Genomic DNA, 15,636 nt, shown 5'->3' on the forward strand with positions numbered 1-15,636 from the left:
TAATTACTAGAACTTTTTTTTATTTATAAAAGGTTTTAAGTTAATTTAAACTAATAATCTTCAAAATTATTTATAAAGAAAAATTTCTTTAAGCCTTAGAATTTTTCCACCTTAAAATTTGCAATTTTATATTATAATTTTAACTATAAGACTTTTATAATAAAAGAGAAATTTTTCTCGTTAATAAATTTACAATTTATCGCTTAATTCTCAGCCATTTTATTAGCGAAAATGACTTTATTCTACAAATCATAAAGATATTGGAACATTATATTTTATTTTGGTATTTGAGCCGGAATAGTAGGAACTTCTCTAAGATTACTTATTCGAGCAGAATTAGGAAATCCAGGATCTTTAATTGGTGATGATCAAATTTATAATACTATTGTAACTGCTCATGCTTTTATTATAATACCTTAAATAAAATAATTATGCACTACATCTGTACCGAGGGCTACGAGATGGGGGGCAGATCAGGGCTCGTCTGGCGATATAGAAGAGAGGTGGAATGAACGCAATTGACGAAATTCTATTTTCGCGGTTATAGCCCTGTTCTTCATTTACAGTTGTCCACTGCGAGCCCCCGGCGCAGGTCCCCAACGGGCGCGTGACGCTGTCCCACAACGCGTCCGTGTTCGGCGCCGTCGCGGAGTACGCGTGTGTCCGCGGGCACCGCCTCGTCGGCGCCCGGCGCGCGAGCTGTCTAGCGAGCGGCGTTTGGGACCAGCAGCCGCCTAAATGTCAACGTAAGTAAAAAAAAAATTAATATTCTGTAACTTAAAGTAAACAGTTCAATATCCATGCTGGTGCCTGTATTTAAGTATTCAAGATACCTGTATTAAGAGACAACCGCTCTTCCACAAAAAGTGAGTACTAAATAATAAGGTGTTTTCAAAATTTTTGAAACGGTTGTAATACGTTCTATATTAACCAAACGTATGTCCTAAAATTCAACTTTTACGCTAAAAAGGCCTTAAATATGTTAAATTAACAAAATATCTTTAGATGGATGCTATCGCGCACCAAACGCTCTTTGAAAAAAGTGTGACGTCACAGTTTACGGTTTTACACAACTATGTACATACATACGTAACACCAAGGTCTGTTCACACACATTTACCTATATGCACACATACACAGCTTGCCCATTACCAAAATGGCGACGCTTGAGTATTCTCTAAAGTGTTCTCGATGGGCATTTAAATCTTGCACCCTAAAAACCAACATTTATCCTCAAAACAATACGTCCGTAATATTTGTGTTATTATTCATCCCACAGCCGAGGAGCGCTCAACAACGACCACCACAACGCTCCCTCCCCCCACCACGGCCGCCCCCACCACCCCCGTCACGTCGCGCGCGCCGCCGACGCGGCCGCGCTCCACGCCGCGCCCCGCGCCGACTCCGTTCGTCACGCCGGAGACGCGCCGTCCCCGCCCAAAGACCACGGAACGGCCGACCACGAGATATGAAACGAGGGTCACGGACGCGCAGGAGTCGCCGACCAGCCATGTGCCGCATATTATTGTGGCCAGTCATCCTAGGGAGAACCAAGTAAGTACACAAGGTGTACAGTCGAGTTCATAAATATGTATAAATTTTTTCACCTTAATCTATTGCAATAAGGTGTAAAATGTATACCTACATATTTATGACCTCGACTGTAACAAAAATATTGGGGATCCGTTCACAATTAAGGCGTTATTAGAGTGACAGAGAAAGACGCCCGCAATTTGCGCACTTCGGTGTTCGCGGTAGGCCCTCGGTATTGTGTTCTGATTAGGAAAAAGAAAAAAAAAATGTTTTTGTCGCCAAATTTTTATTTTTCTGTTCGTCTACTGTAATGGTTGAATTAAGACTTCGTATACCAAACTGAAATATAGTTTTCACTATGGGTTCCTGACTCAACTATAATATTCATAAGCAAACGTTGTAGTCAACTATAATGAATTTGACCAATCACTTGTCGCCGCGGTAGATAGGACGAAACAAAACGATAGCTCAAATCATTATGTATTTTAAGTTCTATAGTAACAACTATTGCTTCATAGGTTAGAACGCGTATGTGGAACCCTTAAAAAAGCAATATCCATAGATTACGAAGACCGCTTTTCGTTTTATGTTAGTCTCTACAGGCTACTGTGGCCAAAATCGAGAAAAAAAAACTGTTCAAAAATTGAATTTAGTAAGGAGTAAGTACCAGGCCCTCATGAGTTACGAGAAGGTGTCGTCAACCAGCCCGCCGGGCGTGTATAAAGGTATTATGGCTGCTCGCGTATTTTAGCTGTATGTTTGTTTTCCTATATACAGTAAGTATTACGTTAGGTAATTTTAGTATTGTTTACAATAATCATATAATCAAGCTTTTCAATCTCGTACACTCAGTTGGCTGAAAGCTTCGTCGGTTGACTGAAAGCTCTTCATTATATCCCGATTGTATAAAATACTATTTTTCCATGGGGTGTTTCAAGTCAGCCAACCTTCCATACAAAGGCCTACCCCGTAAAAAAAAACAATTTCGTTGACATATGATTTTTTTTTGCAGAATATTATCTTAAAAAGGTATTAAAAAAAATATAAATAAGTAAATCTTTTAATTTTGAATCTTAATCATGTCATTGAATTTATTTTTATGAAACACCTGTAACGTCTCCTCAGATTCTCGGCAGCGGTAACAACATCCGCGCCGAGCAAACCCCCCGTGTCAACGTGCCCCAATCAGTGGACGGCGAACGGCGGGAGACTGTCGGCGCGCGCCTCAACCTCGGCGCCGTGGTCGCGCTCGGCGCGTTCGGCGCGATCGTCTTCCTCGTAGCGATCATCACTACCATCGTCATATTGGTGCGGAGGTGAGTTTCAACGGAGTCGGCGTGAGTTGATTTCGAACTGTATGTTGTAGAGGTTGAATCACAGTTTGAATTGAGTGGCTCCACCTGTAAAAGAAGCGCGAGCATGACCTGAATTCCGAAACCCGGAGCAAGTAACAATTATAATATTGTTTTATTATGAATTGCTTAAACGATCATATTATTCATGTGAAAGGCCAGCGATGATCATGGTATTGAGATTCACTCTACCAGTATTTTTAATATAGAATTAGTATATATACATAATATAAAAAAAAACTATTTATGTAGAGCTTTGTGATTCAATCTCTACAGTGGTAAATAAGTGATAGAAAAAACATAACTAGTCCCCTGCCGCGTCTGTCTGTGTGTATGTATGTTTGCGATAAATTCGAAAACTATTGCACGGATTTTCATGCAGTTTTCACCAATCAATAGAGTGATGCATGAGGAAGGTTTAGGTGTATAATTTGTTTGTGTAGCCAGTGCGAAGCCGGGGAATGTCCCTAGTTAAATATAGTAAATAAATGTATGTTATTCTAGTAGATATTTGTCAGTGTTGGAAAAAATATATACACACTTACGTTATAGCTACACACACAGAAAAACAAAAATTAAGTTGCTGGTATAATTACTTAATACTTGTTTCTGTAGATGTAGGTATGTACCAAAAATGTGAGCATGAGTTTCATCAATATTCGTAACTTTTGGTAGTAAATCGAATTCTGTGTGTGTACAGTCAGCATCAAAAGTAGCGGATGAAACAACGTGCCAAAAGTATCTGATATTCCGGATAACTTTTCCAAATATAGATAAATTGTTAAAATTTGCGCTCAAAAGTATATCTTTTACAGTCTTAGTTGTTCTATATTAAAGACGACACTTTTTGTTAAGCTATTACAGAATGGTAGATACTTATGAAACGTTATTTGATCCGCTACTTTTGCTTATGCTGACTGTACGACCAAAGCGAAAGCAATAGCATAAAAATAGGCATAGGCAGCGTCACTACCAACCAACAAGGCTAGAATACCGTTTCGGTGTTTAGATATTTTATCGGTTACGGCGTGGTGAGTGCAACGTGGCAAAGTGTTTTGTACCCACACTAAGTTGAACATAAAATATAATCAGATTAGATTAGATCAATTTTATTTTTATTGAAAATTGCATGGTATTTTACAAATGTCACAATGTATCTAAACAGCGTGAATTCACAAAAAGATCGCCGTAATGAAAAATATATAAATAACACTATCTGATAATCATAAACAGACCGGGCAGTAAGGTACGAGTATATCTAGTGATTAGGAATAAAGGGAAATGCTTGGAACACATTTGAGGACTCCGTAAATTTGTTTGGACTAGTTACTTTATTTTATTTAACTTTATTGGGTAAATGGGAAATTGCATATCGTGGCTTGGAATCTAGCACGAGATCCAAAACAACACAAACAGCATGTACACAGCATGCTTTACAAGTAAGCGCAAATGTTACAAATGATTGAACACCATATCAACAAATAAAATAACTATTTAAACATTACACTATAACAGAGTTTACTTTACATTATTAAGATTTAACATCGCAAATGAGACAAACCCAAGTCAAAGCTGATGTCATCTGTCAGTGAGAGGAGAGAAGGATGTCGGCCAAGCATTTCTTAAACCTAGCAATGTGGGGGTCAAAATCACCGGCAATGATCACCGGCTAGTAGGTCATTATATTGGCGACACATTCTTGTAATTGGATTATATATATTATTATATTAATATATTATAGAACATTATTACAAAATAAACAGTTAGAAAATCTGGAAAGCAAGTGGAATGAAGATAAATATGCAGCTCTAGTGCGCGGGCAAGTCAATGTTAATACAAAACGCGGTGCTTATTTGTTAAACAGCGGCCCGATGGGTATATTGTCGCTAGGCGATAGATCACCGGGCGAGTCAGGGGGCAATGACCGAGCCGGGTTGCATTCACCGTGCCAAGGTCAAGCGCCAGCGCAGATTAGTTGGCCGACTAGAGGTACAGAGCCATTAGCGCAAGCGCACGATGACGTATGCGAGTTACCGCCCGAATGTACTACGCCGGACCGGTCTAGCGAGGGAACGAAGCATGATGATGAGGCGTTCTCGACCAAGTCAACGGGCAATAAGGTTGAGTTTCCGGTGCAGCAAAATATGGACATATCTAATAGGAATCATTTATTATCGGCAAAGAAACAGGTATGCGGAACGGAGCGAAATAATGATAAACAAACATTTGCGGCCCTGTTGAAAAATGGGGAGCAATGGAAACCGCAAAAAGTTGACGAGGAATGGCAAAAGGTTCAAAGAAAAAAACTTAAGAACAAATTTATTGGGTCTAAGGGTAATGCGGAACCTACCGTTAATCTAAAGTTTAAAGCGGCTGAGGATAAGATACCTTTGTTTATATACAATGTGCATAAGGAAGTGTCGGAGAATGACATCAAGGAATATATTCAACATAAAACTAAAGAAGTAGTGTCCTTAGTAAAAGTGAGAACAAGGAGACAGAGGGACTATAACTCTTATAAGCTGTTCGTCTCAAGTGCAAAATTAGACATATTTATGGATGAATCTTTGTGGCCGCAGGGTGTTTATTTCAGGCGCTTTATCGTCAGGGATAGGCAAGATAAGCGGTCGAGTCAAGACTATGAGAGTGGAAATTTGGATCTTTCGAAGCGAAATGAGTAGTAGCATAACCAGAATGATAAGTTTTAACTGTAAGTCTCTAAAGCGGTCGTTAGCAGGAGTAAGGGAGTTGTGTGAATTAGCTGATGTCCTATTACTACAAGAAACATGGCTGTTGGGGCACGACTTGCCATTGCTCGGCACGGTACACAACGACTTCGCTTACACTGGGACTACGGCGGTCGACTGCGGTGCCGGTTTACTAACTGGGCGTCCGCACGGTGGAGTAGCGGTACTATGGAGGAAAAAGGCGTTTAAGGACGTATCGGTTGTGAAGTGTAGTAGTGTTAGGCTAGCGGCCATTAAGATATCAATGGCAAATACTGAGGTTCTAATATTTAGTGTGTATATGCCAGTTAATTCCCCGGAAAATTTACCGTTATTCACTGAGTGTATAAGTGAAATTAGCGCTATCAGTCAGGACAATCCCGGTATTGCGGCAGTGTACATTTTAGGGGATTTTAATGCGCATCCCGATGAGCTTTTTTGCAATGAATTATTGCAGTTTTGTGAAACACAAAAGTGGCATTGTATAGATATTGAGCTTTTGGGCGCTGACTCTGATACGTATACTTTTACAAGTGAAGCCCACGGTTGTGACAGATGGTTGGATCACTGCATTGTCACAGAGGCAGCGAGAAAAACAGTGCGAAATGTCAAGGTTGACTACGACGTGTATTGGTCCGACCATTTGCCGCTTGTAATGGAGTGTGACCTGGATAAAGTTGAGATTGTTTGCGATAGCGTGACGTCACGGAATGAGGGCGTAGTTTGGGGTGAAAGAGAGGCAGCTCAAGTGGAGCTCTACCAAGCAATCTGCCACAGTAAGTTAAAATTGCTAGACTTTCCTGCTGAGTTGACGTCATGCGCAGATAGGCTATGTAGCGAATCTAATCATAAACTAGTATTAGATAATATGCATAGTTATATAGTGAATACGCTGACGGAGGCAGCAAAAAAGTCTAGCAAGAAAACGCAGGGAAAACACTGCAGTCAGAGACAGGTGGCCGGCTGGAACAGGTACGTGGCTCATGCTCACAGGGATGCCAGGGACAAATTTCAAATCTGGGTGTCTGCCAATAGGCCTAAAATGGGGCCCGTTTACCGGGACATGTGTGAAGCCAGGAAGCTTTTTAAATCCAAGCTGAAGTGGTGTCAGGACAGGCAAGAACAAATTAAGAGTGATATTCTTGCCTCGAACCGCACAGCTAAGGATTTTAAGGCTTTCTGGAAAAACACTAATAAATTTAACAAGAAACCAGGGGTCCCTGTGAGCGTGGGGGGAGAAAGCGACAGGAAGGCTATCGCGGACAATTTCAGCAGGTTGTTTGCCGTGAGTCCCTTGCTGAGTTCAAATGTGAGTGAGGTGGGTGATGCTGAGACTGTCATGGGTGAATGCTCCCTGAGATTTACAGCTAGTGAAGTTGACAAAATCATTAAAGACATGCAAAGGGGTAAATCACCGGGACATGACGGGCTCAGCATCGAGCACCTCAAGTACGCTGGGGTTCACTTGCCGCGAGTGCTGGCAATGTTCTTTACTCTGTGTATGAGGCACACCTATCTGCCCCAGCAACTTACTAGTTTAGTGGTAATTCCGTTGGTCAAAAACAAGACTGGTGATCTTTCGGACATGGGGAACTACAGACCTATCTCTCTGGCCACTGTACTAGCAAAAGTGCTTGACAGCTTGATTACCGTGCAACTTTGTAAACATATTAAAATTCACGACGCTCAATTCGGCTTCAGGCCAGGTCTGTCGACTGAAAGTGCAATTTTGTGCGTTAAGCAGGCTGTCAAGTACTACAAGGACAGGAACACCCCAATTTATGCGTGTTTTCTGGACTTGTCCAAAGCGTTTGACCTGGTTGTGTACGATATACTATGGGACAAGCTGCAAAAAACCAATCTTCCTAGGGAGTGCGTGGCTTTATTAAAATATTGGTACAACAGCCAGGTCAATCGCGTCAGATGGGCAGGGGTTGACTCAGATATGTATAGGCTGAATTGTGGTGTAAGGCAGGGGGGGCTGTCATCCCCCGTCCTATTTAGCCTATATGTGAATGAGCTGATCGAACGGCTCAGCAGGACACATGTCGGCTGTCATATAGGTGATATCTGTTTCAATAACATAAGTTATGCAGACGACATGGTCCTGTTGGGACCGTCGGTCGACTCCATCCGAATATTACTCAGAGTATGTGAAGGCTACGCTCTACAGCATGGTCTTAAATATAATGCGAGTAAAAGTGAGGTACTTATATTTAAGGCGAAAAAATATAACCCAAACACCTTGCCAAAGATCATGCTGGGGGGCGAGCCTCTTAAAATAGCAAAACAGTTTAAGTATTTGGGCCACATGCTAACTGAGGAACTGAATGACGATTTCGATCTGGAGAGGGAAAGAAGGGCATTGGCAGTGAGGGGCAATATGCTTGCCCGCAGGTTTGCACGTTGTAACAATCAAGTCAAGTTGACACTTTTTAAAGCATATTGTCAAACTTTTTACACGTGCAGCCTGTGGGTAAGCTTTACTCAGAGGTCCTATAACACATTAAGGGTGCAGTACAACAACATCCTCAGGATGCTGCTGAGGCTGCCAAAGCACTGCAGTGCATCAGGCATGTTTGCCGAGGCACGGGCGGATGACTTTTTCGCCATAAGGCGGAAAAGAATTGCCTCGATGCTAAAGCGAGTGCGTGGCAGCAGCAACTGTATGCTGAGGGTGTTGGCGGAGCGCCTGGACTGCCCGCTAACAAAGTACTGGGTTGATGTGGTCATTGGTAGGACCAAGTAGTGAATAAATTATTTTGACTGCTTGCTTCTGCCAATGGATTTGTTTCACGAATTTTTGTTCTCATTATACTTAGTACTTATGTAAATTAACTAACCTAGTCTTTTTAAGTTTTTATTTTTTAAGTTTTACTAATACTTATATGGACACATGTCTGAAATAAACAATTTTTATTTTATTTTTATTATTACACAAATTGAGTAAGTCCCACAGTAATGTCAATAAGGCTTGTGTTGAGGGTACTTAGACAACGATATATATAAATTTTATATATTTATAAATACTTAAATACATAGAAAACACCCATGACTCAGGAACAAATATCCATGCCCAACACACGAATAAATGCCCTTACCAGGATTTGAACCCGGAACCATCGGCTTCGTAGGCAGGGTCACTATCCACTAGGCCAAACTGGTCGTCAAAATAATTATAGAATGAAGTATTGCTTTTGTATACTGTAAGAGCGAAAAGTTGTAAGTTAGGAGGGGAACATATAAAAAAGAACATATTGCGATTTCAGGGTTTGTTCCACAGCAAAAGTTACTCAGTATGACTCAAACATTAATGGGTCTCTTTCTTTGCCTTTCGTTCTGTTCCATAGGGACCGTGCACGTTGGAGGGTCTGCCATCTTGTGGTCGGAATCGGAATTATATACATGTACATTTACACGTCACGTGTTTTCTTGTGCATAGTAGGTTCTGCCATCTTGTGGGCTACATCGGAACAATAAACATCACATTTACGCCTCGCGCCAAAAATCTGACGGCTCCTGTGCTGCCTCCTACAGTTCATGCACTTTTCCTATATTGTATATAACTGGGTGACCCAGCAAAATTTGTTATATAATGTCAAGAAATACAATATTACAATCAATGTAAGATAAAATTCCAATGTCAGCTTTAGAAAATTGAACCTACTACTAGCATTTTCAGAAAGTATCATGTGAGGTTTAATTGTGAGTCTAGCGGGATGCAAGAACGCTTCAATGATCTGACAATTCACTCATTTCCTTCCTGACTCGTCTTCATAATCTAAAGACATTTATTATTATTGGGGTTTCGGGCCTTTGATGCCACGTCGACCAGGTAGTGATCTATTGTGACAGCCCTTTAAAGTTCATTACTGATGCCCGTTGAATCCAGGAAATTCCAGATTCTTTGGGCCGTAATGTTCTGTACCTCATAGGGTTGCAATACGTGCCGCCCTAAGTGGGTACTTCTTTTTGACATTAGTGGTCCACAGGAGCAGAGAATGTGCATTGCAGTCTCCTCTGACTCATGGCAGAACCTGCATGTCGCGTCTTGTTTCTTCCCAATTTGAAACATGTGTTTGTTCAACTTACAGTGTCCAGTCAATATTCTGGTCACCGCGCAGGTTTTATGTCTTTTGAGCTCTAAGAGCTCCTTAGCAAATTTGTTGTTGAACCCTTTGATTAGAGCTTTCGAGTGTTCTTGTCCTTTGACGAATTTCCACCAATCGATTGCTCTTGTTTTTTCTAAGTTGCTGAGCAGAGAATATGCATCCCGTTTTGTATTTCCACAGAACGGTTCTGGGCCGACCAGGGATCTAAAGACATATATACTGATATACTGTGTAGGCGAACAGCATAAAATTTCAAGTAATTTACTATATCTTAAAATGAACTTTTAAAACACCTTTTACGATTTCCTTATCTTTTTGTTTCTTACGATTCTGTTGGTGACGATCAGCCCGTCTAATAATTGGGACTTTTTTTTCTGTATTTAAACTGAAGGAATTTAAATAGCTACTTACCTACTATAGACATTAAATCGTATACTCGCATTATACATTCGCTAGATCTATAAGATAGGCGTCGCAAATTTCACCAAAAACTGAGAGAAATAATTGTAGTTATGTTCTATTCATATAGATGGCATTACTTATTTATTATAATGTCCTTTTAACATTGCCCGTACTTATTAAAACGATCATCATTGATTGACTTTCTGGACCGCCGTCATAAATACAATGAGACTCGAGGCGTTGTGTCGATGAATAATATTTTTGATGAATTTATTCTGACGATATTAATATTATAACTTTGCCCACCAGGTTAATATGAATTATAATACTACAGTATAACTTCTCAAACGTAGGAGACGTACCACCACATAACCACATAATGCCATCTAACGACGCATTCCCACAAATTGTGAGAAATAGGTATATCATTATAGGTATCATACGAGATTGAGCGAGTCATACATTTAGTTTGGTATTTTTCATATGGGACGCCTAATATATTAAATGCGATAATTTCGCTAGGTGACAAATAAGTATATCATAGATATGAATTCCGTATTTCGTTTTAAAATCAATAGCATAATTCTATGTGTGTGTGCTTACCTACTGATTTTAGCGCTACCGAAGATATGTCTTTGATGATTACAGTGTTTAGGCATGACTCCACCAGTGTGCAGCACAAGCATTTTTGTATTGAATATGCTTGTGCCGCAGCGCAGCAAACTAACGGAATCCCGCTTTTAAACCTACCTAACCACCCAGTAATCTAAAACTAGAACTTGTCACTTATGGTTTGCGACAATAACTACCGTATACATTCCTCACTGGTTATCGGTGACTTAGCAAATAGTTATAAAACAACACCATTTAGCGACATATACCTTAACTACGTCGGCCATTGGTTAGCGGCGGCGCGCGACGAACAGCGGCGCCGGCGCCGCGTTGGTGCTCGCTGCTGGCGCTCCCGTTCCCCGACCAGCAGGTTGGGCGGAGAGAGTTTGCGCGTGCGCACCGCCATGTGCGCGCAGGACGGTTCAGCAACCCGCTGTAGAGGTACATACTGAGCTACTGGCGTGGCGGGGTCTCAGAGAGTTAATGATTGTAACGCCTTGGCCACGTAACGTTTACGTCAACGTTAGCGTTGAGCGTTGACGCACGGAACGTGCGTTCCGTGGCATTTGGGTGAAAGTTAAGTCTAAGAAAAATCTTGTCAGAGTTTGACAGATGACAGTTAAAAATCTCTTACTTAGAACGTTTTTATAATCGACCCTCTGTCGGGTGTCAAATTATGAATATGGGAAAGTAAAATATGTGCTTTTGTATGTTCATTTAATTATATAACAATTATTTAGGTAAATCTCAAAAATAATAAAACGGCTTTGATGTTATGAAGTACTCTCAACCAGCTGACTTCCTCTTTGATCAATACGCCGTCCAATATCGGAGCAGAATGTGCGAAAACGCTCCGTAAAGATAAAATTTTCAAATAAGTCAATGAATAATGTCGATATTATGTTTTGTGGTTACTGGATTGTCAAACGGCAACTTTGACCACCTGAGTGACGGCATATTACGTAGCTGGACAGCGCCATCTACATCAACTGTCAGATTCGAAGCAACATTTTTTTCTAAAATTTAAAAAATCTTCTACAATCACTAACTCTTTTCTCATAACTACTAAAGATGTTAAAGTACGGGAAAAGTGAGGAATCGTCTTACCAAAGGAATCAAAACTTTCTGTTACGGAACTTAAACTTAGTACGCGTCTTTGTATTCCTTTGTCGATGCTTAAATAATATGACCTATTTAGCGTATGATGGTTGCGTTTACGTCTTTGGAAAAAGCTACATATTCCTATAATCGTGTGAAGTATTTAGCACAATTATTTATTTCTCTGATTGCTTCGTACGATTGCCGCATCAGTGTATACATGTTTTTATTTTATTTTTAAATTAGTCCCAAATACATATCATCCCAAAAATATATTTACAAATTCCTCGTCTTTGCCCAACCTGGAAAGGTATCCAATATGATATGTAGACCTGATGTAATTAAATTTATTAAATGTTGTTGTCATTAAGCATTTGTGTCTTTATCTAGGACAGTAAACGCCCACCACACGTTCATACGCCAGTAGCTATAGCTGGGAGTCGCGTGACACGCCTAGTCAAGTTGTGGTTAATCGGTAGCTTATGGATCATTGCTGTCATTTTAAAATTTTCGTGCATAGTCAAACCAAGCGTTTGCAATGATAAAGTGTGAAAATATCATTGTAGATGTCAAAATTCTGAAAATATGATACGACAGTAGGTAAACATTTGAAAATTTGTCGCAACATGTTATTTTAAAAGTATGCCCTATTAGTTTAATACATATATTGTTAAAAATACTTCAGTACTCATCTAGCTAACACAAGGAAAAAACTGAAAAGACAAGTCTTCAATACAAATACAGCAAATTTTAGTACCTTTACTTTACCTAAAATTTATTCAATAGCTTTGGTGATTCATAAGTTACCGTGGAATTCGGCCCGTCGCCAATTTCGGCAACTCAGCGACGACACGGCAAGTGATAAAATGCCACTTTGACTACCGTGATAGAGGCCAATTTTGCCCAGCAGAAAGAAAGTTTAATGTCGCTCTTTTGTCGCCGTTGCGTCGCTTGAATCAACGACGTGCCTTTCGCTAGGTTTACAGTGTGTAAGGTTGACATGGTGGCTGATTTTGACAAACAGAAGCACTCCCAATGTAAAGAAAAAGGTAAAGAAATCGTTTTTAACTATAAGAGTTATCTAATTACCAGTAGCAAGGCATCGATATTTACTATTAGTGCAGGGAAGCGCTGACGTAGGAATTCAAGCATAATCTATAAATTTATCGCAGTCGATATGATAAAAAATAGAAACGATGTCGTGCGTTCGGACTAGGTAATCTGTGCATTGGCGGTCACTTGAAACAACAGCGCTTTTACAAATACAAAAGCCATCATGTCATCCACTGCACACGCACAGACTAGCACCGCTCACACGCCATCTTGGAAATACTACACGTTTTATAGCTCACCGCAACACAAAATACGCAAAGGAAAATCACAAAAAGCACATGGTATCTAGCCACGGATTTACAACACGTATTTCATTTGTACATACATACGATTACGCACATTTTTGACACTTCTGCGTTCTTTTTAGAAACACCATGTATCGCACAAACGTTTCGAATGATCTACCTACACCAAACTTCGCATCGTAGCAACGTTTCGTTCTGTTTTATTCCTTAAAAGAATATTTCACAAAAACTTACTGATTCTTGTTAGATACTGTTGTTTAATCGCACATCTTTTGTTCTCATAAAATACTTAAAAATCTAAGGTTTTATTATGTGACTTCGGATGCTACAATACCGCCATGTTCAAATTACAAAAAAGAATCTACCATGGATGCAACAAACAAATGATTATGATTAGCTTTTACAGAAATAAGGTGGGTTAAATACAAATAAACAAACGTCACATATAAAAGTATTCTGGCTAAAACGGAGCATCCGCAGTCATGTCTTAAAACCAATCCTTCCCCTTCTAATCCACACTTCTCCTTGCAGAAAGCACCACGACGGCAAACGCTACCGCCACCACGTGTCCCCCGACTGCAACACGGTCGCCTCCCTCGACTCCTCGTCCTCGGAGTCCCGTTCGGGCCTGAACAGGTACTACAGGCAAGCTTGGGAGGAGCTCCACGAAGCAACCGGCGCTAAAGGTAGAAGACACGACAGGGAAGCGCCGAAAGACGGGTCGGAACTTGTCGTGTCAGACGTCTACCCAGCCCCGAGGGACAAGAGGAGACATCATCATCACCACCATCATCGCCAGCCGAGGCATCCGGATTGGCATTCGCCGCATCGTCCACAGCACAATCATAAGCCTAGGTATTAACTAGCTGTTGTAAAAATCATTTCAGTCTGACGTTTTTTTCGCTAGTGTGTTGTGCATAAAACAGTCACATTTTGCAGTGTATGTATATGTTATTTTCATTAATATGCAGTACTCATAGAACTTTTTTAGATTGACTGATGATAGAATGATCAGTTTCTGATTTACGCTCGACAGAAAAAAATCACGAACATAAGCACTTTAAAAATGTATAACAAATTTTCCACAATAGCTAAAAATATGGAAATTGCTTGAAAAAAATCGTCAATATCATGTTTGATCACTTAATGATTACTTTTTTTAATATCATTAAAACATACAAAAAAATTAAAATTCATAAACATGGTATCCGCGGTCCCGAGCGCGCACAACCATCTCGCTCAGAGAGAGGGAGAGAAGAACACTGGACCTCAAGAAAATACGAAGGGCGCAATTTGCAGGTAAAATAAATACAGTTGTTTTTAACTATGATTTAATTTAACGCAACTTTGCCCGGTCACTTGAGTATCTACATTCCACCAAGTGCAAAGTTAGACGTTGTTATAACACTCAGTGAAATGCGAGGTTGAAATTATTCACCTAAACTATGACTGAAATGGTTGTTAGACACCGTAATTTAAATATTGCTTCCATTGGGTCGAAATGGCGTTAGATTGTAGATGATGAACGTAGGTATGAAATGTCAGAAGTCCTTTGTTGGCTGGATAAAATAAAATATCAGGTTAACAAAGCGCAGTGTGACGAACAGTAGGATGACACGACTTTGTACAAAGCTCGTCTGTTAATAATTACATAGTACAGCTTCGTGTAGGTAGCGAAAACGTAGTCGTCTCGTCGTCGTACCTATAAATGTATACATATCTATTTAAGTAACGGTTTTTCCTGTAGACATTTACGTAACTTTATATTTGTTTTCTTTTTATTACTCATCAGAACGGCACATCTACCAAGCGAAATAAAATTATAAACTGAAATGAATGTCATATAAAACTAAGAAAAAGAAAAAGTTTAAGGTCTCCAGTGCCCCAGGCAGTGCACGGCGGCATAAGTCGATTTTTTCCAAGTAAGTACCTATATGCATTTACTGAAGGCTTATGACGCCCCCTGGCCACTCCTAAGGTAGAACAGTATGGTTCGACCTTCTAACTGAATTGACTCAGGTGATTCCGAGCTAGCGGGATAGATGGCGCTAATAACCATAATAGAATAGAATTAACTAAAGCAGAGCTAATTTGTATTCTTTATATTTCGGATAATTAACTAGCACTATAGTTTGTATCTTTAGGTATTTAAAATAATGTAAACAAACTACAATTAGGTATTTTATTAGGCAAGAAAATTCTTCAAGTCAATTAAACTCGATGTGCCAATACTTACAGAAGTTTTACTACGATATATATCTTACTCGACGTAACAACGAAGCTGCTGTAACCGTGCTATTTTGTTAATAGGAAGGTATCGGGATGATAAATGATACGATTTCTGATTTCTGGAAAGGGAATTGAGATTATTATTTATTATTATAGATTTCATTATATACTTATATATAGCTGCATTACTCGTTTACTTATATGATTTAATGAT

At 39.9% G+C, this 15,636-nt stretch overlaps 1 protein-coding gene across 1 annotated transcript; it reads left to right on the forward strand.

Annotated features, from left to right (window-relative positions):
• The first annotated feature begins 431 nt into the window (after nucleotides 1-431).
• Nucleotides 432-14,998, forward strand: LOC133534302 (uncharacterized). The gene is made up of 6 exons (XM_061873406.1): nucleotides 432-503; nucleotides 548-746; nucleotides 1,280-1,554; nucleotides 2,659-2,849; nucleotides 4,559-4,561; nucleotides 13,725-14,998. The coding sequence occupies exons 1-6, from the start codon at nucleotides 432-434 to the stop codon at nucleotides 14,053-14,055; spliced, it is 1,071 nt and encodes a 356-aa protein (XP_061729390.1). The 3' UTR covers nucleotides 14,056-14,998.
• The last annotated feature ends 638 nt before the right edge of the window (nucleotides 14,999-15,636 follow it).

This window comes from Cydia pomonella, unplaced genomic scaffold (assembly GCF_033807575.1).
Source record: "Cydia pomonella isolate Wapato2018A unplaced genomic scaffold, ilCydPomo1 PGA_scaffold_81, whole genome shotgun sequence".
NCBI lineage: Eukaryota > Metazoa > Arthropoda > Insecta > Lepidoptera > Tortricidae > Cydia > Cydia pomonella.